General features: G+C 47.8%; 1 protein-coding gene across 1 annotated transcript in view; it reads right to left on the minus strand.

The window, feature by feature from the left end:
- LOC144148263 (uncharacterized) overlaps positions 1–22,746 on the minus strand; it is a 44,928-nt gene extending 22,182 nt beyond the window's left edge. Inside the window, exons 1-6 of the mRNA XM_077679825.1 lie at positions 22,525–22,746; positions 18,709–18,911; positions 14,449–14,500; positions 9,200–9,307; positions 6,237–6,512; positions 4,591–4,691 (exon numbers count right to left, since the gene is read on the minus strand). Coding sequence (XP_077535951.1) covers positions 4,591–4,691; positions 6,237–6,512; positions 9,200–9,307; positions 14,449–14,500; positions 18,709–18,911; positions 22,525–22,546 — 762 coding nt within the window. The 5' untranslated portion in view covers positions 22,547–22,746. The remainder of the gene's footprint in view (positions 1–4,590; positions 4,692–6,236; positions 6,513–9,199; positions 9,308–14,448; positions 14,501–18,708; positions 18,912–22,524) is intronic.
- Between the last annotated feature and the right edge of the window lie 4,653 nt (positions 22,747–27,399).

Genomic DNA, 27,399 nt, shown 5'->3' on the forward strand with positions numbered 1-27,399 from the left:
ATTGCTTGATGGTGATAACGATGTGGCTGGCCGTCTTTACACGAGGCGCAGGCCCGCTTCGCCAAGGCGGAGCCCCAGAGCTACAGCCAATCCGTATCCAGTTGAAATTGCATGAATGTGCTCCGCTGCTGGCGCGGTGCCGTCATGTATGCGTTGTGAGCAGCTGTCCTTGCCGTTTTCCTTCTACCATTCTTCATAGCCAAGAGCGAAAATCATGTTTGCGCGTTTGGTCTTGAAGCCTAGTCATCCTATCTTAGTCGCGAGCGCGCGGTCATGTTAAATGCAAGCGCGCGCGTCTTGCCTGCCAAGGTCAGTAGCTGCCGTGCCCTGTCAGAGGATAAGATAACGGCACTGCTCCTGCCACAAGCGAGAGGGGGGCTTCCGACGGCCTAGCAGCTATCTGCAAGTAATCAGCTCGGTGGACACGCCTTGTTGTACAGCAATACGTTTTGCGCCTGCATATCTTCACCCCCCTCCGTAACGCATTCTTTGGGTGGTGAAAAAAACAGATAACCATTGGTATGTTTGTTATCCGAATAAACATGAGTTATTGCACGTCACTCCTTTTTCTAAACATTGTATTATGCTGCCAATGTTGCGGAAACGCACGGGGCTATTTTTCTGGCCTTTCCGTGGTGTGTTGGGGCAGATTTCGCCTCAACGAATTTTCGCTTCAACGAAATTTTTCGCACGTCCCGTCAATTTCGTTGTAGCGGGATTCGACTGTACATAAAGAGCAAATTCGAAAAGTGCCGGGGCCGGTCTGGAGCGAATACGGCAGCAGTAGCAGAACGGCCGATTTCGTGGTCGCGACGGCAGCAGCAGGCTCTCGGTCGACTCGACGAGCACGTGAAACGCGTGTACGGCCTACGTGAGGCAAGACGCTGTTGACGGAGCTAGTCGGTGTGGTGGCGCGTGAACGACTACGGCAGCTGTGCGGCGCACTGCAAGCTAGCGGCCGGACATCTCTACGAGTGCGCAATACGTAGAACGGCCGATGCGAGACGATACGCTGTTGTCGCGGCCGCTCGGTGCGTCGCGCACCGACGCACCGAGCGGCCGACTACGGCGACTGTGCAACCACAGAACAGGGAGGATTTGTGCAACGCACTGCAAGCTCGCGGCCGGGCGTCTCTACGAGTGCGCAATACATAGAACAGCCGAGACGAGACGACACGCTCGACACTCTGTTGTCGCGGCGCGCTGCAAAATCGCGGCCGGGCGTCTCTCCGAGCAGAACGGCTGGGCGTCTCTACGAGCAGAACGGCCGGCGCGAGACGATACGCTGTTGTCGCAGCCGGTCGGGGCGTGAACGAGTACGGCAGCTAGCAGTGCGGCCCACTGCACGATCGGCCGGTCGACTTTTCGAGAGCGCGAGTACGCAAACGCCATCGAAGAGCTCTGCGCCTACGTGAGGTGATACGCTGTTGTCACTGTAATTGCACCGGTCGGGGCGTGGACGAGTACAGGAGTACAGCACACGGCGCACTGCACGGAATCGATGCAGTTCAAACAACTTGGTCAAAAAACAAATAAATACTAGCTGCTGTGGGCAACATTTCTCTTGCCAGTTAGAAAAAAAACATGAAAAATGGGGCCACATATTTCTCAGCACTGTGCCTCGGGGAAGGTCACTGCTTCACGAGTGAAGACACTGCAGTGCTTTCGTCGCTGTATGGCATCATTATCTAAAGATTTGGAGCGGACACCCTGCTAACAGGAACAAAACTGACCGTGTAAACAAAAATAATAAAATTATGGATTTGGACTTCCACAACAAGCGCTGAAACCGAATTCGTACACCCTAGCCGGCATGCTAGACCCTTTCCTCCCACGGTAGCTTTTTTTTTTTCTCTCTCTCTCTCTCACAAACACAGGATGGTTCGATCGGCACAGGGCATATTAGCTGTGCCAGCGCCCATCTAGCGCTCAACACTGCCTTTTGCGCACCCAGCTTCGCCACGATGTCTCGCGACGCCTGTGTTTTCATTTTACCGGACGACTATAGGCGCGTCTCAGCAGCTCACAACGAAGTAATAATAGTTGCACCAACTTCCCCGCCCCTTTTCGCGCATGTTTTAAATGTCTGAAGCAACAGACGGCCCGAAACATATCGAATGCGCGCCGTCTTCTCACAGGCAGCTGTGGGAAAATCCGCCGCCTGCGCCCACTCGATTCCTGAGTGTAACGTCACTTCCGGCCGTACGTAACGGCCGCCCTTTTTTTCCAGTTTCGGTTTGAAAAGAGCGTTTTTGATCTTCGTTTACGATGCAGCGAAGCACATTTGGGACTTCAAATTTTGCAGGTAGCAACTTTTAAGGTTATAATACCGGAAAATAGTGCATTTAAGGAGCCGAAAATTTCGTTGCAGTTGGCCTTTAAGACAGTTTATGTAGTTAATCATCCTAACAATGAAACTCAAACTGGTTTAAGGACATCTTCTACACTTATTGAGTTACAAGGCTAATTAATTAGCTAGACAAAGTCGCCCAAAGGTTTTTGCAAGTTTTTGTGACAGCGTGGCCAGGAAGGTCTATTCGGTTCAAAGAAGCCCTTTTAAGTTATTGCTTTATTTCCTTTAGGAATCAAAAGAGAAAGATAGAAGTTTCACCTTCCTTTCGACATGAAGCTATTTCTGATTTGAAAAAGGGAAACTCTTGTTTTTATTTTTTAATGTCTAAAGGAAATAAAATACCAACCCACAGAGCAAGAATATACAGGAGCGGAAACGGCCCATTGTGGTTAGCGTAGGCAAGCAACCAGATAATGTCACAATGAAAACAAAGGCAAAGTGCAAAGCTTTGCAGCTGCGACAGCAAAGGAGAGGGTAGCGGCACCCGGTGGACAAAATGATAGCGGCTTCAATTCATTCCGTGACCGCGCAGTGAAATGCCCATCACGGCGGCCGCGCAGTTTCTTCATCTGCGGCAGATGCCGCTGGATTAACCTATGGCGAGCGTTTGTGACATTATCTGGCTGTGCTTGGAAGCCTCGTTCTTGTTCTTGCTCCATGCAATAATCTAACGACTTCTTTGCACTGAATAGACATTCCTGATCATGCTGACATTTTTAAAATCTTGGGCCAACTTTGTCTAGCTAACCAGCCTAGTAACTCTAAAAGTGTAGCAGATATATCCTTAAACCGAATCAAGTTTTGTTATTAGGAAAGTTGATAAGATATGCTCATAACTCTATTAATCTTGGTCTATAAATAAATAGTGTTCTTGAAGTGCCACATTTACAAAACTTTCAACGCGGATTGCATGCAACAATTTCAATGTACATTGACGACTGCTAAAGGCCCTTCATGCATGAAACCGAAAAAGGAACTTCGCGCGCACCTAAGCACATCCTACGGGTTGCGAACGCCTTACTGTCCGATTGAGTGCCGCAGAGCTGCGCAAACCTCGGCGTGCAGTGGGGAGAAGCCACAGGCAATCTCTCTGTTTTCACGTGTTAGTTTGTGCATGCACGCGCGGTCTTTTCTTTTGCGTGTATTTCATTTCTCGGTGCATGCTATGGAACAAGTTGCTGTTCTTTTATTTGCATTTCTTTTACTGAGGCCTGTGAAAACAATGCTTTTTGGAGCGAGAATGGAGTTCAGCTAGTTACTAAAGGCCTGTCCTCTCAACAAGAATGCAGGCTGTATTCACGGTACCTTTTGGTGCAGATTTGCTCCAATTGGTGTCTTAAGTGCTCAACCTACATCTGTGCTATAAGGTATCGAATAGAAGATATGACTAGACATTATAGTAGTAGAAGCTACATCTGGGCTATAAGTAATTTCCCCCTGACTTTGGATACTTTTCTTGGAAATCACTGACAATTCCATCGTTTTTTCTGCTCTCGAAGCTTCCCCTCAAGAACTACAACTCCCCCCACTGTCCCAATCCTTACAGTCGCTAAAGACCCTGAGAATGTACAGCTACACAAAGTTCCAACAAGCTATGTATTTGCATTAGATGTGCCTCTATTCGCTTCTGAAAAACAATGTCTATCACACATTTTTCACCACTTTCAATATATACGAGTAAGCAAGCGTACTAACACTACAAGCAACAATAAAAAGACAAACAGAAAAGAAAACAGAGACCTTAAAGCCAGGAAAATTCAGGGTTAGTTCCGCTTAAGAAAAAAATTTGGCAGAATGCAGATGACAACCTCAGGCGATGCATGAATTCACAACCGTGCACGCATAAATGCACACTTGCTGCACTGCACTAGCAATTTCGCTATCTTGTCCAACACCCAATGCTGCTGCTGAGGAGAGCTATCACGAGGTCCTTTCCTTTTGGACTGCCTAGGATAGCAGTGCCCCATTTTTCTCGCCGATAGGATTTCCACTGCAAAAGCAGTCCTGGACCGCCTACAAATGGCTCAAAACGATTCTGCACTCGTAAATCAACCAAACCTGCCACCCCCCCTCGCAATTCTGTTCCGCTGGTAGTGAACAGGAGGCAACGGCAATAACCATGCTGAGAATTCCCTGACGCATGCCCAGACAAATAATTTTTTCCCAAAGCCACACACACTCTGTTCCGCGAATTCGAACACACAACAGATGGAACAGCAAAGGAACCAGGGGCAGACCTTGGAGGACAGCGACGTATCAGTGGTGCTGGTGACGGTGCTCTCGCCCAGACGGTCAAAGACGGACCGCTTGCTGCCTCCTGCACCTCCCGCCAACACCCCTGTGAAGAAGGTACACGGCACAACACTCAATCCACCAGTTCCGCAGTTTCCCGCTGCAAGCAGAAAACCAAATAGAGGACTTGCACGTGACCCCAAGCCAGCTACTGCAACTGGCTGTGCTCAAAACACACTCGGACTGTCCCTGGAGCTGCTGTGGAATGAAGTGTCGTATGATGATGATTATACTGATGACTGTTACATTAAGGGAGAGGACACGAACAAGCACCCCTCCCCCTTTTATTGTAATGATCTATGCGGACTAGTACAAAAAAATTCTTGAATAAAAAAGTTTTTTTCTTCTCAATAAAACAGCTGTGTACCTCAACAAATGTTTTCTTCCACCTAAACGGATGTCACTAGATTTTTTTCCCCCCAATTTTAGTTTAGAAAAACCAACAGAGTTATTCTGCAAGCCTAGCTTGCACTGGAAGTGGTCACTGATTGTTATGGGCTAACAACAAGTTGGATTTGCGCTGCAGCTGTGGATTGAGCCACACTAAACAAAGCAGTGGCTCTGACCTGCCTGACAAACAAGACATTAGGCTGCAAATGGTGTCTTGGCAGTGTACACTCAACATTACTGTCCGTGCAGTCCCCAAAACTTGCAAGAGGGAGAAAGTGTTCCTTCACCAAAGCCAGGAAGTTAGCAGTCACTTCAGAAATTAGCATTCAGTTTAGGCACTGCTGAGCGCCCAAGCCTACAGTGACATCACCATTTATTTTACCAGGGTGCTAAGGAATCTGTGAGATTCTGAAAGTGAGTAGACGGTGCCCACTTCATTTTGCCGTTTCAGCTTCACTTTCGTGTGCCTCAAGATGCTGTTGTGTACTCACTTCCGTTGAGTGGTTTCACTTAAACGAACCTCTTGTTTGAAGTACGTTCGATCGAAGTACCACTTTTCAAAGTTCCGTTAACCTCAGCCTCCTGTTTTCAAATTCAGATTCAGTCTACAAACTCCATCCTGTTTCACTTGATCTTCATCCGTTTCTTACCCTTGCATGGCATTTTTATTTCATCCTTCCAAATGCCTTGTTTCTATAATAATACAGTAAAACCTCCCTACGAGATACACTAAAAAAACCCGGGAAACATCTCACTTGTAACCAAGGTTTCGTGTAAGCAATGTTGCTAACATGACGAAAAACGAAAACCAACCAAACCACTTTCATTCAAATGTCTCTCATAACCAAGTGTCTCGTGTAATGAAGTTTTACTGTATTATGTTTACAATAATGTTTCTAACAATAAATCAAATGTTTATGAGAACAATACCTGTACAAAGCTGTGTTTTGAAAACATGCCCTCTTTCAAATTACCCAGTGCCACTCGAGCACAAGCCTTTGTCGAGGCTTACAGCATGAATAAATAAATAATCATCAATGTGATCTTCCAAAGCCTCCTCATATCCTCCTGTACCTTCTCTGTATCTGGCCCCACATCTCCCCAGTATCTTTCAGTATGTCTTCTGTATACGGGAACACATACGTCTTCCCGTATGTTCCGTATCTTCCCGGTACCTGACCCCCACAATGCACTCAATGGCCAAAAAGGCGTCCCCCCCACTTGCCCGTGCGTCCGGTGGTGGCAACGGAGGCCAGCGCCTGGCGGCTGCGTGCGGGCAGCACCACCTTCAGGGTCGGCCCCTCAATGCTGCTGCTGCGAGGGGGAGGAGTGGGAGGAGGAGGGACTGCCCTCTGGGGAAACGACGGGGATCCCTGCGCCCAGCCCACGTTGAGCCGCTTGGGAGTTGCAGACTCCTCCTCCACCAGGTGCTGCCGCTTGGTGGACAGCGGTCGCACCGTGGCACGGGCCTCCACCTCTGAAACGGGAGGGGAGAATGGGAGAGGGACTGTGGTGTTGCCACAGAGTTTCGTAGAAATATACCGGGTGCGCGAGGTATTTGAGAACCAAACGTTGGCGTCAGGCACAACAGAATATCTCCCACAAAATCACACATACTTTCGACAGACTTTGCGAAGTACTTATGTTATGGTTTAATTCCATAACTGCTCAATGAATCCGCCACCGGCAGCAATAAGTGATTCGATTCAGCTTCGCAAACGGCTGCATGCACGGATCTGGTGCTCCTTAGAGATGTTGGCCATTGAGTTGGAAATGGCGGCCCTCGGCCAGTATTTTGTATTATGTGGTCCTTTGTTCGCCTCTCTCTCAATGATGTGCCAGACATAGTAATAAAGAGGAATTAAATCTGGAGAGCTACGAGGCCACAAGTTGGGAGTGACGGGGTCGCAGACGTTGTCAGCCGGCCACTATTGGGTGACGCAGGCGGTGTGGGCAGGAGCCGAACCTTGCTGAAAGACATATGATCTTCCTTTCGAAAAGCTCTCTATCCATAGCTTTACAACAGTAGCAAGCACATCCACGTAACCGGCAGCATTATCGCGGAGTCCTGCAAAAAAGTGTGCCCGCATGCCGTTACCCTCATTGTGGACAACGGATAACACCACTGGCGGAAAAATTAAGGGGTTCTGACGATGTCTGACCGATGACTGTGCTTTTTCCTTTCCACTACACATGCCATGTCACCGGCACAACACACCACCTCCGTCCGCACTTTGTAAACAACAGACTTCGAGCATTTTGCAAGTCGCTGTGGTGCACGGCCAGGCCGACGAGGACCGCATGGCGTTTTATTTCCTGCTTCAACTTGTACACTTCCATCTCTGAACAAACTGCGCAGTATGAAGCATAAGGGATCGACGAATAAGAAGCCGTACGCCTAAATATATATGATGACCCTGCTGGTGTCTATGGCGATACGGAATAGCGTCCTCAAATACCTCACGCACCCGGTATGCTAGAGGGAAATCTGGAGCTAGCGTGTAGGCAAGCCATGCTTCGGGGAGCGCGCCATCATGTACAAGGTAGGAATGCTCCACTTGTCTTTGGCGTAGCTTATGAACCCGCTGAAGAGTTGTCTGGCTGCTCCATCGCCGCCTGGTACTGTCGTTCGTTTCGCTTGGACCTGGCAGTTTCACACTCACCTTTCCCCCTATAAATCTGCTCAACCACGTCAGCCTCATCTCACACGCACGAGGCCTGGGGGGGCCGGACCACACTGGGGTCATTTAGCGCGCAGCGTTTGCCTGGTGGGCTAGCTCGGATGCCGTGGAGGAAAGGGGGGCACAAAATAGGCGTTTTTATTTTAACTTGGGTTTCAGCTAAAGGTTTGCAAATCACGCGAGAACGCGCCAAATACAGTAGTTTAAATAAGTTATTCGCCCACCTGTCGCATGAGACTGTCTACTAGGCCAGCATTTACCAGCACCGTGGTCGTACGACACCCCGGTCATGCGATGCTTTCGCGCGGTCCTCTGAAAGTTGTATTATCGGGGTTCCACTGCACAAAAAATTCAAATTCTTGGGCTTTCACCCGCCGAAGCAGCACCTGTGCTACAAGTTGCACCGTAGTGGAGGACTCCAGATTAGTTTTGACCCCATGGAGATCTTTAATGGTGGCCAAAATCTCGACACATTGGCACTTTGACACACTGGCAGGAAAGCGGCCACCAAGGTGGCCATCGGACCCGCATCTCTGGGATCAGCAGAGCAGCGCCTCAACCACTGAGCCACCATGCCGCATGGCCCCATACCAAGGCCTGAGACCCAATCAGCACACCTTCAACCTCAAAGCGGAACCCAGAAAAACCGGTTTTGGCCTGGAAGGCACAGTTCATGCACAGTTCATGCACAGTTCACTGGTACCTTGTCCAGCTGCCTCAGTATTTTTACAAGAGTTGTCACAAAATCACATAAAAATCTGAATAAGAATGAATACAGCCGTTTTACACAAGTCCAAATTTCATATCTACAATCAGAACAAAAAAAACTACGTACATCCCCCAATTTTCATCATCAGAACTGTAAAAATAAAGTTTTTTGGTTTAAGACCAGTGTGCCCCCTTTAAGGCCAACTGCACTCAAAATTTCAATCTATTGAAAACGCCATTTACGTATAGTCTGCCTAAAAAGAAAGCAACATGCAAAATACAACAGCTGAAATACGCGCGTGGACGCCGCAAGCGATCAGTGAAAATCGGCGATTTTGAAACCGAAACCGAGGACAGCACGGGCGTTGCAGTGACGTTGCAGCCATCCAGTGGGCGGCCGGATGGTCAGCCGCTTGGGAGAAAGTCTGCACGCAATCTCCACGCGCGCACGGGGCAGCAAATGGGTGAAGCGTGCGCAGCACAGCTCGACCGGTTCTCCAGATGCGTGGCTGGACAGAGGAATAAGCCCCCGTCGGCTGGAACGTCACAGGCGCGCCACGGCTGCTTACACGACCCGCCGGCAGGTGCAGCGTGGTCTGCGGCGGAGCTTTTTTAAACGCTTATGGCTGATTAACGAGGCATTTCACGCAGCTACCACTCATGTCCCAGCTGATTTGGTGGTACTTACTACGCATAAAAAATAAATTTGGTCAAGGTGAAATTTGAGTGCAGTTGGCCGTTAAGAGCACTGTCGCCCAAACAATGCCCCGCTTACCACGTTCGGCGTAGCTCTCCTGGAAGCTGACTCTGCCCATATGCGGCGGCACCTCGGGTTTGTCAGCTGGCAAGCGGATCGGCGTGAGGCGCCGCGGGAGGCCCACGGCTGTGCCAAACAGAGAAAAGTGGAGAGAAAAGATAAAAAATTTTAGAGCCATCTTTCAGTGCTGCGAAGGTGGACAACCACGTTGTGTTGAAAGACATTACACTGGGTTTTGTATGGTGACTTGCTGAAGTCATATAATAAAGACACATGCACATAATCTCTTCAGGAATAATCTCACGTAACGTAGTCTGGGACACTTTCCACAAAACAGGAGTTAGTGTTTTTCTGTAGCCATGCACCCTCCATAAGATGGCCAGGTATATACTGACAGCAGATGGGAATGGAATGGACGACTTTATTTAGAAATAGGCCTCAGGCCCTGGAGGGTTATTGGGAGATGAGGAAAGGGAGTCCATTGGCAGGCCCTACTAGGGCTGTCAGACCGCTCTACACTGCTTTGCAAAGACCACTTCCCCAGTCAACGAGCGCAAACCTGGATACGCAATTTTCTTGTGAGCAAAGATGACAGATGGACACCACGCACATTCATCCTCGACGAAGGTGTGCCACAGGGTTCTATACAGTCTACGCTCGTTACAGCGGATCCGGCAACAACGGACTTTTGGTTACAACAGACCATTTGTGTTGGTTTGTCTGGTCCCCATGCATTTTAAATGGAGTCCACTCCGCTCACAACAGACCCGGCTAGAGCAGACTATCGGCTACAACAGACTAAATTTTAGACGAAAATTGTTTCGACTGAACGTTTACAGCGGACTTCCCCGGGGCCGGCACCCGATGTGCTTTTTATTTGTTTATTTTGGCGAGAAAACTATTATGTCTGGCCACATTGCTGGCAGCCGGGTCGTTGGCGAAGCCAAGCCAAGGTTTTTTTTTTTTTTTTTTTGTGCGACGAGCGGCATGAGCAGCAGGGCAGCTGATTTCACTGTCGGATAAATTAAGCGTAATTAACGCTGTTGAACATGGGTGAAAAACAGGCTGACATCGCCAGAAGTACAGGCCTGTCTAAGCAGAGTGTCCGCTCTACCGTCAAGAACAAGGCCGCTGCCGATAAACGCGACTCTGGTGAGATTGAAAACAGGGCTATCGAATACTCGAAGTGGTGCACTCGGAGGCGAGTCTGCCCTCGTCAGTTTTTTTATGTAATAAAAAACTCGGGTTCAGTGAAGTTCGGCTTTTATTATTCCCACGCATGCATCGTTCCCGTTCCGTTCGGTGAAAAAGGTAAGCAAAGCCTCAAGTAGGGGGGTTGTTCCCCATCCATTGTGTGCAATCTGCCAGTAACCGTGCGCAGTCTAACTTTCGATTTTACAGCTGTCCATCATCAGATTATTTCATTACATCTGTTTCAATGACCAGAATAAAATCGCTTGAAATGTGGAAGCTGCCTTGAGGGAACGTCAGGCAGTGATCCATTTGTTTGACGAACGGTTTCGGGAAAACCTGCCTCGTCGTGAGGGGATTTAAAAGAGCCTAGCTAATGCTGATGGACACGACTGATATATTATAGCTGGTTTATAATTGCACCTAGTTATATTCTTGCTTTATTTGCTCAGCTTATCTTGCGTCTTTACACGCTTGACCGCATGCGCTAGGACTTTCGAAGTGCCGGTGCTAAGCTTTGGAAACGGTGTTTACGCGATTCTTTGCCCTCGCGCGAACACTGTGCAGAGGTGCTGCAGGAGTGTAGAAAGAAAAGAACAAAGTATGTACTGTGCATGCAATATCAATCAAAGTACCCACTGTAAGGCTCATCCTCCCCCCCCCCCCCCCCCCGTCGGATACTGCATACTTCGGCTACAGCGGACGTTTTTTTTCCGGATTCAGAGGGTCCGTTGTAACGGGCGTAGACTGTACTAGGGCCAATGCTTTTCAACCTGGTTATGAATAGAGTAGCCAGATCCCTCGAGCAAGACATATCCGCACACTTTGCAATCTATGCCGATGATGGATGATGTCGTGGTGTAAACAGAAGCATTGGATTATCCAGACACTGAGCACATGCAAATAGAACTACAAGCAGCTGTGTTCAGTCTTGACAGATCCCTTACAGCCCTCAACTTGACTCTGTCTCTAACCAAGGCAGAATTTCTTAGTGTCGATGATTGCCAGGCCACCAATCCGGTTTACCAGTTACGGCTTGAGATGGATATTGTGCGACGTTTACAATTTCAGAGTGGACTAACTAGTGAAAGCGAGCAAATCAAGTTTGGCGTAATGGTAGCGTCATCTTAGTGACCAATTGTTATGTGGTAGTTTGTTTCGAGGCAGTTTCGATAAAGGAAGAGTTGCAGTCGTTTTCCATAACCATACTCCCCCTGTATTCAGATGGCCCTGTACTGGCAGCAGACAGGAAATGCGTAGCGTTTACAACCTCACTGTGGAAAAGTTACGACAAGTAAATGAAAGTTGGCATAATGAGTCGCCGTAGCGGCCAATTTCACGTCAATTTTATCTAATACACTTGCTTTAGCTTGAGGGCTACAGAGCCTTTTGCACTAGCTCTGAGCAAACATGTCCCGATTTTTTGACAATGTGGCTTGGCAGATGCACACAATTTTGCTGAGGACCCAGTTAAAGACAGCTTTGCTGTAAAAAGAATAAAAGAGAAAACAGCATGTAGGACTATGTGCACAGTGCAGTGATGCGACTGCCCCTTCTAAGTCTTCACACTTTTTTAGAGACCGCACAATCTGTTTGGAGTGGATAAAAAAGTACTAGAGCAACCATCAATATAATGAAAACCTTGTTGTATAACTTCACGCCCGCTGAACTCCATGCGTACTCAGCCTTCATGTAACGAAATAATATTTTCGCTATTTTAAAAGAAGAAAGCTTGAAGCAGTAGCGAAACTTCAAGAAAAGTGCAGCAGGTTACCAGGCACTCAAGTTGCACGCCTAAAACATACCCTTGTCACAAGGGTAGGGCAGTAACACCAGTAATTGGCTCATAGACCGTGACACGTCCCAAGAAACCATCTGCAGCCTGAGTTAAGCCACTCAGCACTGCGATATGTGCCTGCCCTCAACCTCCCCCTCTCTACACTGTTCCTGCAAAATGTTCCATTAACCCGAATAAACCAATCAACATCATCCTCCTCTTCACCTGTCACCCAATCGGGAGAAAGTTCAGCGCCTGCCCACCTGCTAGCCTCCTCCCCAGGTTCCACCTTGATTAGGTTATTCATTCACTAAGATTCCTTTGGGGAACAAAGGAATCTTGGCAGCTACCCAATGAACACATTACATAGGCCATGAAGAGGCTCACTAAGAGGGTTCAACTTAAACTGAGGACGACTCAGCGCGCAATGGAACGGAAGATGATAGGCGTAACATAAAGGGACAAGAAGAGAGTGGAGTGGGTCAGGGAACAAACGCGTGTTGAGGACATATTAGTAGAGATTAAGAAGAAGAAATGGACGTGGGCAGGTCATGTAATGCGGAGGCAAGATAACCGCTGGTCATTAAGGGTAACAGAGCGGATCCCTAGAGAAGGCAAGCGTGGCAGGGGGCGGCAGAAAGTTAGATGGGCAGATGAGATCAAGAACTTTGCGGGGATGAATTGGTCGCAGTTAGCACAGGACCAGGGATTAATGGGAGAGGCCTTTGCCCTGCAGTGGGCGTAGACAGGCTGGTGACGATGATGGTGAAGACAAAATAAAAGTTTCACTCATTGACAAGACTGCTTCCTCCCGATAACAATGACACCAACTTTATCGCACGGGCCTCCACTTTTTTTCAATCGTACCTCTAGAATGTCAACATGCACTTGACACACTGACAGCTGCATTTTTAGTTATGGCCCGTATTACACCACATATCACCGTGGTGCAAAATTTTAGTTTGCAATATTCCTTACATTTTTAGGAAGAAAAAAAAAAGAAGTCTTGCACGACTGAGATGGAGCTCAGCAAGTTCAAAATGCACAAAGTTGCATTTTGTCTTCATGGCCCAATTAATAAATCTGCACATAAGCACGATTCCCCATTGAGGTGCTTTAGGAAACATTACGACAGTTTGTGTGACAAACCGTAGTCGGCACAAGTGTACACCAGTGGTTTGCGTGCATACAGCAATGCACACGCTCGACAAACCACAAAACGCCATGTAAGCCCCGTTGCCTATCACTGCAACGTTACAATTTTAGCTGCCAAACAGGCGATTAGTAAAGGATAACGGAATACTTCTAAACCCGCTGTGAATGAGTGATCAGTCTAGTGAGTGATCTGCACGCATCAGGAACGTATTTTCGATTGAATAGAAATTTCAATGTACTAACGAAGTGAAGATGTGATTTTATCCATCTGTTATATCCAGGTGTAACTGTATTTCAGCAAATTAAGGACCGAAGATCGTAAGAGGATGATTTAAGAATTCAACAACCAAATTAACAGCATACGTTTTGCAAATCAGGGGCTGCATAAAGTCAAGGTCGAACTGAACATTTCCCTGAACGTGCCTATTCGGAAACACTTTTTGAGGCTCCAGCAAGAAGCAAAGCTATTTGTTGAACACACGCAGAAAAAGAGCACTTAAATAGGTTTTACCTGAAGTTTGCAGCGCAACAAGTTCATGTCTTAAACCTGATCACTTGAAAAACAAATTCTCACACGAAATACCAGCCCCAAAATGAGCAACAAGAACTTCCACAAAAATGTGTCTTTGCAAAATACATACACGACAATGCGGAAAGTTTCTAAGCCACAAACAATAATAATGAAAAAAAAAAAAAAAAACAATGCCTAAGAGCAAATGAAGCATTTTATGGAAGTAAAAAAACAAGCGGTTTCCATACTTTACCATGGCCAAGAAGCCTTTAATAAAGACTGTACATTACCAACCAGGCACAGCTTGATATTGGTAACAAAACGTGCAACAAAAAACACTGCTGAATTCAGCATCGTAGTTCAGCCACCCGGAAACATACCGAACCGCTGCTATCCAGCCGTGGCCTAGCCCTTCAGCTGTTTCGCACTACAATGAGCTCCGGTCTTCTATCTCATTCAAAATTAATGTTTACAAAAATAGCACGCTCGTTTTTGGATCACTGCAGAGATGCAGCATACAAGCTAATCAACATTACCCTAACAGTAACCTCAGTAACAATGGCAGGCAGCATGACAACGTGGTTGATAATGCAGCAATTGAAACTTGTTGAATAACACAAGGGAAGGGCTCACCCATTTTGGCTCCTGATGATGGAGCACTGCGCATCAATTTCTCCTGGGCCTCCTGCATTGCAGAAATTGTTTCGCTTGACTCATTGCGTTTGTTTGTTTCCGTTGGTTTCCACTAACACACAGACGCAATTGTGAAAAAGGGGGCAGAAAGCTGCACTCAGCCACTTGAACATGGTGTGTGCATTATGAATACGGCTCCAAACATCTTTGTTTTACAAACTTTCATCAGCAGTGTCAGTGTTAATTTTTCTGTTGCTTTGCAAATCTTCCACAGAAGTGGGATGATAGCGGGGTGGGAACAAGACATGCATTACATTAAACCAACCTATGGATGGTAAAACAACATTTCAACCACAGAAACACAATACGTTGGAAAGAATGGTACACAGTGCACCAGCCAGAGCACATAGCATTACAAAGAGCAGTAGTTATTGAGAAAGTAAAAAAGAAGTAACAGAACTTTGATCACTCAACTTTGCCGTGACTGCTTTCGTAGGACAAGAGCCTCAAAATCAGGCCCCTCCCCTCACTTCAAAACCATACTCAAGCTCGTAAAACAAAACTACGTGTTTAACAGCTGGATGAACACGTTTCCTGTGAGGTACCGTATTTTTGCACGAATAACCCGTCCCTGCATATAATCCCGCACCCCCACTTTCAGCCTGCCGAAAAAAAAAGAAACTCACATATTGCCCGCACTTTTGCTACAGGAAAGGCTGCAACCAAAGCTACTGCTCAAGCAACACATCACATACTATGCAGACACAAAAAGCGTATATTTAGCAGGTAGACTACACCAACTTTAGCAGGTAGACTACACCATAATTCCCTAACAAAATTCAGTTGTTTGAGAGCGCCCGTCCGTCTATGTTTTGTGCAAGCGCTTGCACGGAAGGCTTGGTCAGTGTTACTGCATAGGCTTCACGGCCCAACACGCATTGCCGCGGAGCTGCACTGAAGGAAAAACCCCGCGTATTATCCGCACCCCTACTTAGCCGCTAAAATTTCCACATTTTTGGTGCAGGTTATACACGAGAAAATACAGTATATGCTGTACACGAATTACTTTACACCAACCTTACTATTCCCCACACCTACTGCCAACTCTACTGGTGCAGCCAAGAAAAAAGAAAAGGGCATCCATTGTTCATAGATGCCACTGAACTTTTTTCACAGTTAATGCCTAAGTCACTGCCACAACTTTCGAGCACATCTGAGCTTGAACTGAACCTTGAAAAAAATAAAAAATGTGGGATACCAGCTTGTGGAAAAAAAAAAAAAATGTTCTGGCTTCCGGTCCAATAGCCTGTCGTATATTTAATCATCCTGTTACCATAGAAACTGCACAGATTCTCCAACAGCCTATGTCTTTGATCAAAAACTATTTCTGCAGTTATGATGATGAAAATTTGGGGGAACATGTAGTTTCTCATTCTGATTGTAGATATCAAATTTGTTTTTGAGTAAAATGATTATATTGAAATTTATTTGGATTTTTATATTCAATTTTTTGACAGCCTTTGTAAAAAAACTGCTGGAGGGATGCAGCTAAACAGGGAACCAGTGAACTGTGCACAAATCAAGGAGTGCAATAAGACTAACATTGTCATTCTATCTGGTCTGTAGCAGAAGTTACGACCATTTGAAGTTTGGGCCTGGGAGCCAAAACCGGTTTTTCTGGTTGCCACCTTTCAAGCTCAAACTTCAAATGGTCGTAACTTCTGCTACAGACCAGATAGAACGATAATGTTAGTCTTATTGCACTCTTGGATTTGTGCACAGTTCACTGGTTCCCTGTTTAGCTCCATCTCTCCAGTAGTTTTTTTACAAAGGCTGTCAAAAATTGAATATAACAATCCAAATAAATTTCAATATAATCATTTTACTCAAAAACAAATTTGATATATACAATCAGAATGAGAAACTACATGTGTCCCTAAATTTTCATCATCATAACTGCAAAAATAAACTTTTTTGGTTAAAGACCAGTGAGCCCCCTTAACCTTTTCAGGGTCAAGGACGTACATATACATCCTCGGCAAACACCTTCAAAAATGGTGAATAACGTCTATGTACGTCATCGCTTGTATGTCTAAAAATGTAACTGATTAAGGCGGATTTCTGGGCAAGTTGGTATTCCATTGCAAGACCGTTCAAAGCGCAAAACATAAAACGAGGGACGACGAGAGGGCACAGGGACAGCGGAAGTAACGCGTGTCCCTGTGCCCTCTCGTCGTTCCTCGTTTGACTATGAAGGGACAATGAAGTGGAAATAGGAGGGCCAAGTGATCAGACCAAACCAGGGCAGCCTGTATTTGCGAAGCTTTCTAAGGTTCACAAACGGCATGGATAAGCGGAAATGAACGGCAGGAAAGCCAACTTTACACAATGGCTTTCACTAAACAATGATGATGATAAGCGAAGGCGCATCTCAAGTGCCTCAAGAAAAAAAAAAACCCTTCTTGTGGTCGGAATGGAAACAGGGTGCCTCGCGTTATGAAGCCGACGTCAATCCGATTGCGCCATTCTGATTCGGTCGAAGCAGTGTGGATTTCGGACTGCCACTCCAGTTGCATGGAAGAAAGCATTGCCTTTTAACCATCTTTCTTTTAAGGCAGGGGCCTTGATTTCTTTTATACAGTTCATGCTTTTTTTTTTCCCCCCAAGTTTACACTTACGGTATTGGCCTGGCTAGCACTAAGTAAATGCATAGGAGGACAACGGCGCCAAAGAGATCATGTGCAACAAAGTTGCATGTTCCCTCTCTCTTTCTTTTTGAAGTTTTCAGACATGGTGTTCCAATACCCAACTTCAATGGGTGTAGTGAAGTAAACCCGTCCAAATTTAAAGGTCTACTAAATGGAAATATGCCTGTCTTTTCTTCTTTTTGAATAAACTGGCCTTTTGTAGCACTGCATGTTGCTTTCCATTTCAAATATCCATAAATAACGACCAACTTTGAGATTTCGTGCCATTTGGGCAAAAATGACGCCATTCTCGGAATGCGGCCAGCTGTCCCTAGATTTTCTTGTTGTTAAGAAAAACAGACGAAGTCGTGACCGCTCCTTCCCCCCCCCCCCCCCCCTCCCCACTTTACGGGAACGTCTATGACGCCACAGAATTTTGCTCAAGCGATTGGCAGTCACCGACCAAAGCCACCACCATCAAACATGATGGGGCGGTAGCGGTGGAACCTCTATGGTTCCGTTTGATTGTATCGCTTGGATGCTGAAATGCACTTAAAGAGACCCTGCACACTCCTTCAGCAGTGCAAGTAAACTAGCATGACGTTTAGATTACACTGCCAGGAATACCCGAACCAAATATTACACGGGCACGTGAAGCGGTGAGCGCGCAAATCGCTGCGAAAGACTCAGAAAAACCAACAGCGCTCTCTTCAATTTTCCTCATTATGCACACCTGGCATGGCCTAAACGACGTCATTGAGGCCATTGCTGTACTACTGGCTGTCGCTGGTCAACTTCGTGGCTTATTTCTCGTATTTCTTGTAACAATCCGCCGTCGTCGGCGTCGTGTACCAACCTCATCTATGCTTGAACCTGTATGCACAGTTTTGGCGTTTCTTTTGTGTTTTGAGTCCGCGCGGAGTTTGAGTTACGAATTCAATACTGCCCTTTCAACGAGACCACTCGACAACAAACCTTTATTCCTTCAAAAATGCCCTACCAGCCTGAGTGCACGCTTGCATACAGGCAGCCATGTCTGCTTTTTTGTGGCACTAGACCGGAAATAGACCCTTCCACGTTGCGGAGAAAACTCCCCGGCTTGTGAGATATCGAACGCCGCCAAAGAGAACGCTGTGAGCCACCTCCCTCGCCGGGAAAGAGCGTACAGCTGTAATCACATTGTCGGGAGTCGAGTTGACAGGCAATAATTATGCGCCATTTCTCATCACGCGTAGTTTCGGTGGTAGTGAACGGATGTTCGTAATTCTTGCGGGAGGAGGTTCCCGGGACAATGGACTTTACCCTAAAATACATCCCGAGTAGTCGATGGTAAGTGCTGCAGGGTCCCTTTAACACACTGGTAACTAGGTTTTTAGTGGCGGCTTATATCACATCCCTTCTGCCCGCATTACATTTTCTGGTGCGAAATTAGCTTTTCAGCATTTCTATGTTTTTCCAGCCAACAAAGATCACTCGTGCCTGGAACGAAGCAGAGCGGATTGCCAGAGGCTAGTTATCCTTTGTCTTCCCAGCCGGCCCCTTAAATGAAGCAGAGCCAGTCGAGACGGCACACCTTTGTGTGGACGTGCTTGGCGTGCTTGAGGATGGCGATGACGTCGCCCATGGTGTGGATGCCCATGTCGAAGAGGTACTCCTTGGTCAGGTCCAGCAGCATGCCCCACTGGATGCGGTTGTCCGCAAACACCACCGCGTACTGCACCGACACCTCCTGGGGCAGCCCGGCCGCCCGGAAGAACTGCACCCACTGCGAGGTGCCTGCGAGGGGAACAAGGCAGGGTGGGCATTTTGCGCTGCTAGTGGGGCAGGCTCCGTTAAAAAGTTCTGCGTTTAACTATAAGTGCAAAAAAAATCATTACCAAGAGTAATTTATCCTTTACATCTCCTCCACCTTGCTTCCTACAGTTGCCCGAGCCGCTGCCGCCTTTGGAACCGTCGGTACAATCTTGCCCTTCATTCTCGTCTGCAGATATCCTTACACGTAAACTTAAATAGCTTGTACAGGTGCCTCCCAAACTTACTTTTTTCCTCAAAATCCCTATGCTCCAAAATGTTCCTGCAAACATCTCCCACGTGTTCTGTCAGTATGATATTCTCATGTGAGTATGCAACAACAAGGGCTTGCTGTTGCCATGGAGAAACAGCAATGCCGTGAGAGTAAGGTTCCCCCAAGGACCAGTACTGAGCCCACTGCTATTCTAACGCGGTGATGAGCACTATTAGAAAGGGCGTCTAGGAGAGGTTTTCTATACTGCGCATAACAATGTACAAAATGAGGCATTTGTCAAGCAAAATTTTGGCGCAGGACGTGATGTTGTGCCTGGCTCCAGTGAAAAATCTGACCACATTCACATGCACACTGAAGTCTCTTCATCCGAACTACTATAACCTTATCCCCGTACACTTGTGTGGCAAGGTGGATAAGGCTAATTTAAAGATCTTTGGGGACTGCTGAGGGCAGCTGCATTTTATGCAACTAGGATGCATTTTTTGAGGAGAACAAGGACTTTGTCCCAGACTTAAAATGCCGAATTCTCCCCGATAAAATTTTGACACATGTACATATGCTGTGACACTCCATTATCGAGACTGCCTCCCCTCACTAAGAGAGGGAGATGGCCTGCGCCTCATTAATGTGACTGAGTGTAGGGTTTAATACACCAATGCTTCACAGGCGATGAGGCATGCCGTAGTGGAGGGCTCCAGATTAATTTTGACCACATGAGGATTTTTAACGTGCGTAGAAATCTCGAACACAGGGGCATTTTTGCTTTTCAACTCCGTCAGAAAAGCGGCCGCCATGGACGGGAATCGAACCCGTGTCCTCGTGCTCAGCAGCACAATGCCTTAGCCCCTGAGGCACCGCGGCAGGTGCCTCACTAATGTGAAAGTGCAAAGTGACCAGCAACCCTCCCCAAGAGACACTCATTCTACAACGAAGAGCATGTTGAGCAAAAGTGCACGAGTGTTTGCGAATGCCCCTGCCACCGCATTCTCGTTCTCATCAGTTTGCTGACAAGTACCACGAATAATTTCTTCCCTTCATCCTCACCTAGGCTGAACTCACTTGCAGGTTAACTTGCACACAGAAAGATGTCTCAGTTCACCTTGGTGACTCATCCCCGGTAGCAACTACGACCCACCACAAAATCCGTGGGCAGGACACACACAGTGCAATGCATTACAATGTCAAAACAAGCGGGTGCGGATTCCTGAGCAAGTTGGTGTTGCATTGCAGAAAAATTCATAGCGCATGTGGACGAGGGCAAGGAAAGAGAACAGAGCGCTCTGTGTGTCGCTGCTCTCTTTTCTTGTCCTCGTCCACATGCGCTATGAATTCTTCTGCAAAACAAGCGGGTCGTGGCCGCCTGTTGTGACAATGTAACGTGTAAGTTAAGCGCAGTGGGAATAACTTTCCAGTGGACAGCCTGGAATTGTACAATCACCAGTTGTGCACGTGCCACAGTGGCTAAGGCGTTGCACTGGCGAGCTCAAAGACTTGGGTTCGATTGCGGCCGTGGCGGCAGGTTTTTAGATGGAAGCGGAACGCAAAAAGAAAAAAATGTGGTTGATCCCTCTTTCATGGGAATCGGTAAAACACGAAAGTGAAATGTGCCTTCGCAGGAGCACCTGAATGTTGATTGTGCATCGATATGAACATGCACATCGCTATTCATATTTCGTAGGTACGGCACCGCTGGACGCATCAACATTAGACACTGGATTACACGCGCCGAAGCATTGCGTAAATCCGACTGAAACCCCAGGCGCTCGCAAACCGTGCGAACAAAACCGAACGGGTGTCAGCGAATCGTTTGGTGAAGTCACAGTACGCTACAGCGAAAGGAGCATGATTTGCGGGTCGGCAGCAGTTTTGTGGGCGTGCTTGGCGAGCGACGTCCTGCTGGCGGGTCGCTTAGGCAAAGGTGCGACCACATTGGTCCTGCTCCGTGCCGTGTACGCCAGACGCGTTGCAACGAGCTCAGCTTGTGGAACGCGGTGGCGGCGCTCCACAAGCTAAGCGGTATTCCAATTTTTTTCGTGACGGAAAAACATTGGCGACGTGCCCCTGGCAATTGCACAGTATACATGACAATAAACTTTCTCCGTGCCCGAAAATAACATTCCGTTGGACCAATGCAGCTCAGTACAGATAGCTAAGTCTCCACTGTTTGCACCTGAATTTCAGGTCATGTCAAGAGGCAGCTATTCCATCAACCGAAGCTTGGTGACATTGAACGCAGGTTTGTACGTAAGGCATAAATAAGGCTATAAACATTCGTCCAAAAAGAAAAAATAGAGAATGATCTCTGGCAGCTTCAGGTTTAACGTTACTGCCATTTCGAAGGACTGCGAAATGTAGTGATCGACCTTACTGACACAAGTCTATTCCTACTTTTTCCATCACTCATTTCTTAAATGGAGGCTGCAGTTGCAATACGCTGAACATGGCGCTGTTTTTTAGTACAAAAAGAAAAAAGGAGAAATCAGTAACAAGCAGAAAACTTGAAAACGTGGATTTGACAGCAACCAGCATTTGCTTGCCCCTTAATTTTTACAGCTCCCTTCAAGATGTTGCTTGACAGCAACCATAAAATGTTCTCAAGCCTGTTGACACGTCAACCTAACTTCCCAATACATGCAATACGTGTTCGTTTTTCCTGACTTCACTTGAATACTAAGGGTACGCCTATGGAACAGCAATAATTAGAGCCAAATAACGCCACAATAAATGAGCCAACGCAAACATGCAATGCCAAAGCACATGTCTTGGTTCGTAATCGCTCTGAGGGCTGGTCTGCTTCGAACTCAAGTGATGTCTCCGTTCCAGTTCCACCCCCCCCCACCCCCCCCCCCTCCATTTCCTTTACACCGGCAGCGTAGAGACCACCAGCCATATAATGGGAAATCGCGCCACATGCACGAAGATGAGATACTCAACGACATCACCTCATTACCATAAAGTCAATTCTCGCTAACAGCAGTCAGTGCAGGCCTTATGTGCTAGGTACCGGGTGCTGCCCCACAAACATCTACGGTTGGCATTGAGCGCGGCACGCTGTCCCTATACAATTGAGATCAAACGTTAATAGCGTAGGCGACTGGCCAGAGATTGAGGCGGGTTTGATTTCGGCATGCATGAGAAAACTGGGCAAGCACACCAGAGAGACACCGCAGCTATCACGGTCTTAGTAGACTTTGCGACTGCATGCCGTTTCAAACTGCCCCGGAGACGAGATGGCGGCATGAAACTAAACGTCTTAACCGTGTGTTGATTTTCACCAGGGCCTAAAGCCGGCAGTGCAGCGCAGAGGAAGGCGGGACCACTATTTTTAGAACACTGCATGCTCCGAGCCGAGCAGATACGTACTCATTTCGTCTTTAGAGGCCATCTTGCCTGTTACCGGCGGTTTTCGGAGTTCCCCGACGTGCTTTTCTTTAGGAGTGAAGCTTCAAATCACCGAAAGTTAGGTAGGTTACGCTGTTCAACGGCTGCGTGCCAAAAGAAAGCATTTAAGCTTACAATATACCACGCTAGCCGTTACGTTTTTTCTTTGAACTATTTACTTTTGTCATGGCGGCTACCCCATGGTTTGTGTGCGTAGATCGATTTCTGCCAAATAAAAGCAGCAGCTCTAGTAATTAAAACTTGCATTTTAAAAGCAATTTTTAAAGTTACTTCACTTGCCTTTGTTTTACAATTATATTACATTATTATGCCTAAATTTCTGAAAGCAAGTATTTTAGAACTCGCTATAGTTTCTGTTTCGATTTTTGTTCTTGTTAGAATTACGCTGTTGTAGATCGAATACATTTAGTTCGACCATAAAAATCTTGCTTCCAGCCCAATCGAAATATCAGTCGCGGGTAATATAGCCAAGTTCCCACAGTAAACGTCTACCAAAGAGTGTTTTAAACAATCTAACTTGCTCGTTTTGAATGTGGCACCTCTGCGGTCTATTGTTTGTTATTGAGGAGAAAAGCCACCGCCCAGAAGCGCGGAACATAAATTTTTATTCTCCTTCGGCATTTCACCACCCACCTCCGACTTTCAGCCGCTCCAGATAAAAATTCCCCCGCATTTCCCCGAGGGGGAGAATGTGAAAGTGCGAATGCACGGTTGTCGGCCCGCTTGCGGCGCTTGCGCTCGGCCCCCGCAGCCCACCGCCTTCTCTTCCATCTCTTCCATCGGGTTTGTAGTATCACGTGTACACCACGCAGTTATCAAGCCGCTATAACGCCGCTGAGTCGCCAACGCACGCCGCTGACGACGTAGTTTGAATGCGTTAAAGATATAAGGCGCATTACTAACACTGATATCAGCGTCGCGTCCGTGGCTTAGTCGGTAGAGCGTCGCGCTGCGGCCGCAAAGTCCTCGGATCGAAACCTGGCGCCGGATGCTGTTTTTTGTTTATATATAGAGAGGAGGACTGCGGACGGACGGCGCCGCCGGCGGTGGAAGGTTTGGGGTCGCTTATAAAGTATTCGCACTTAAAACTCTGCCATGACACATATCCAGGGGCGGATCCAGGCTTTCTAAATGCAGAGCATTTCAGTAACTCACTATGTCACCCGCGTTGACGTCCGTAGTCGTAGTACGCACCCCTCCCCCTACACTATATAAAAAAAGTACTATCCGGCGCCGGGTTTCGATCCCTCGACCCTGCGGGCGGAACCCAATGTACATGGTGCTCTACCCACTGCGCCACAAAGCCGACACAGAATGAGAGGCTACGAACGCGCCTTATATCCTTGACTCATTCAAACTACGTCAAGAAGCTGCTGATAGAACGCATTCACTACCACCAACTCCCCAAACACTAAACGTTAACGCAATACACCCACCCCCTATGCGACGCATTTACTCGAGTCCCCCTCGCGGGGAGATGGGCCCAATTTTTTCTGAGAGGGGGGTCAGCTCCTATCAGTGATGATGATGATGATGATGAGCAGGAGGAGGAGGAGGAGCCTTATTTATTCAATGAAATTTCGGGGAAGCAAAAACACAAGGAATACAACAAGTCATATCAATTCACCTTTTTCTGCGACCTGAGTGGTCATCTTCTTGGAGTTTTCAAAAATGAAGGGAGGGGTCAGGACATCCGGACCCCCCTCTGGATCCGCCAATCATGGAGGAAAGAAAAGTTTCTCCTTCCTCCATGCTTTTCTTCCTCTTTTCTTCCTCTTCCTCCATGCCGCCAATGCACATATCCAAAAAACAATGAGTATCGTAGATCGCGTGAAAGTCGCTTAAAAAGGCGTAGCCTCTAAGCTATCAACCTACCACGAAGCGGGAGCGGTTTTTCGCATAGAGTTTTTTACAATATAGTTTCTAAGAAACTCTATGGTTTTTTTCGCACTTGATGTCACCCCACTGCTCTTTGCGCACGCGCCCCTTTTCTATAGCAACGTTGACGCGTCGTCTGCTTCCACTTCCAGGCCGACGCTACTGCGCGCGCGGCGCGACCCCGAAGTCAAACGGGAGGGCGCGGAACGGCGCTCGTCGACTTTCGGGAATTCGGTTCTGTGCATGAAACCAGAGACCCAAGTGGGCGTGGAGGTAAATCAGATGGCGGTAGGTATACGCTGGCCCTAGGGGCCCCTATAGCAAAACTACGAATGAAGAGGTACAGGGGGATATGGGGGCTACTGAAGTGTTTTTAAAACCGGGCAAAACTCTACTTTTTACAATTATTATATTGGTCACTTTATGCCTGTAAAGTTTTTTTCGTCATTTTTAGCTTGGGGACAGCGGTATTCGTCGTTAAAGTTGACCCTACGCCCCGCCCACCGCTCCCTGCCGCATCGCCGGAAGAGCGAGAAACTGAGCGGCAGCGACCGGAAATAGCGTCTTAATCGGAAGACGGCCAGCGACGTGCGCCGCCGCTTCGCTGTGTCCCAGTTTTCTGGGCGAAGTTGCGAACGAAGCAGGCGTGTAATCTGCACTTTATTAATCTTCATTGTCTAGAGTTGCTTCCGCGTCGATTTTTAACCGTAATGCTACTGCGTGATTCTCTAAAGCGGCTCATACCAGAGATTTCCTACCCGAGCGCCCGTGGCTACTACATTGCCTTCACGAGTAGTCGCGGGGAAGGTCGTGTCGTCGGGTGCTCTCTGCTTCGTACGCGAAGCGACGGGCTCAAACAAATACGGAGGTACTCCAAGTTCCTCATCCATTATTATAAGGGAATTAGAAAATTTGTGAGACCACAGCGCTCTGGGCTTTCGTTTTCCCGATCAACGTTGTTGGCTGTGACGACAGCTTAGCTGAATAGCTAGATTTTAGGAAGAAATCAAGCAAGCTGAAAGCATGAAGCGTTTTCTGCGCGCGGAAGCGCTCCGCACACTCGCCGGTCGTGCATGCCCGTACCACGGCCGCCCATCGAGCGGCCGTGCCCGTACGGCGCACGAAACGGCTCGCGCCACACATGCCGCGGCAGCGACCGCCCTTCGCTGCCGTCCAGAATCAATGCCGTCGCGAAAAGCAACGTAAACGTGCATGAGAGGATGATAGTGTGGTGAAAAATTGTGCTAGGGATTGTCATACAAGGTGATTTCGAAAGAGGTGATCGAATTTGTATCGCGATGCGGAGCGCCGACCGGTCGCGGAGGCCGCGGAGGCTCGTCGACGGCCGCAAACGAACCTGCCCGAGCACGAGATGCGGCGAGAGGCCAATGGATGGCGTTACCTGCGCGCAAGAATGAGCACAGCACCGATCGCTAGAATTCGACTATCAACGTAGGAATAAGGTTCCACGTGCGAGAAAGGGGATGATAGCGTGGTGAAAAACTGTGTTAAGGATAGTCATTCGCAACTGTAGAGATAGCGGCGACCAACTAGCTTCCTTGGTGCTAAGCCTAAAGTTCTCAACATCAGCGGCGATCCGAGCAACCTGAGTCGGCTGGAGCTGTTGGGGAAGGCGTTCTAAAGCTCGTCGGGGACCAGCGTGCTGCGCTTGGGTTCCTCTACCTTTTGGGGGGCGACCAACGTTCGGCTCCCCTATTCTAAAACATGCGTATGTGCAGGAATTCCACGTTCCGCTGACCGGCCGAGCAGCGACCCGGCACCAGCACCTCTGCGCGACGCGGCGACCGGCGGCGGCCGCGCTGCCTGTGCGCATGCATCGCAGGCCGCTGCACAGAGCTTGTTGCCGCCTGTCCAAATGTAAAAACAAAGTTCCACATTCGAGGATGGGGATGATGGTGGGTTGAAAAATTGTGCTAGGAATTGTGGCTAGCACTGGTAGTGAAAGCGGCGAACCAATATCTGCGCAACTTCCCTGCACCCGACAAGTCGGCCATGAGTCGTCGGGGGTGAACCCCTTTCTAAAGCTCGCCGCGAGCGAACCTAGTGTGTTCATACTTCCCTCAGGCTCTCCTATTCTAAGGGAAGATTGTGTGAGCCCTCCATTCACCAGAGGACCCTCTAGCCCGTATCTGAACGGGAACAGAATGCCTCAGGCCGAGCGGTCCCCGCAGCGCCGGCACTTCCGAATATGACGTCATCTGCCGCTAGCCAATCGCGAAAGGCAGCCAGGGCTCTCACCGCGACCGCGGGCAGGGGTCGGTTGTTTTGACGAAAAAAGATGGTTTGCGTGTATTTACATTAAAAATAAACATGTTTTTCGAATTCAGCGTCAGGAAAACCATTATGTAATGCCCCCAACAAAATTTTTTTGAAAAGCTCTTCACCATTAAGGCAAGGGAAGCGCAGAGCAAGGTAAAATCTGAGGAGAGACTACGCGACATGGAGGAGGAAAAATTGGCTGCGAGAGTGTTTAGGCATAGAGTTTCATACAATAATAGTTGTATGAAACTCTATGTTTAGGTGTCTGTATATGAGGAGCATGGACACGTGGTGGAGACGGAGGACCAAACAGCTGACCAAGCGGTTCGGAGATTCGGTAGGGGAACGTGGGGTATGCACAACAGTTAAAAAGCTGGTAAGAGCAGCAGAGACTACAAAGTGGGTACAGAGAATGGAAGTGAAAAAAAAACCCCTCGAGACTTATAGAGAAGAGAAACTAAAAATCAGGAAGGAAGATTTCTTCGGCAATACGCGAGGCAGTGCATTGCTTTTTTAAGCACGGGCTTAAAAGGGGCCGCCGCGGCAGGCTGTCGCTGTTTCGATGTTGGGTAGTAATTAACCCTTAAAAAAAATGCTACTCGCGTCTGGCATTTCCGTACCTTGCTAGGAACGTTTTGTTGCAAATCTGCCCGTTTGAGCTGTAGTGAAACGGCTGAG

The sequence above is a fragment of the Haemaphysalis longicornis genome, unplaced genomic scaffold (genome assembly GCF_048455015.1).
Source record: "Haemaphysalis longicornis isolate Haplotype H1 unplaced genomic scaffold, Haemaphysalis longicornis Haplotype H1 scaffold_8, whole genome shotgun sequence".
In the NCBI taxonomy this organism is placed as follows: domain Eukaryota; kingdom Metazoa; phylum Arthropoda; class Arachnida; order Ixodida; family Ixodidae; genus Haemaphysalis; species Haemaphysalis longicornis.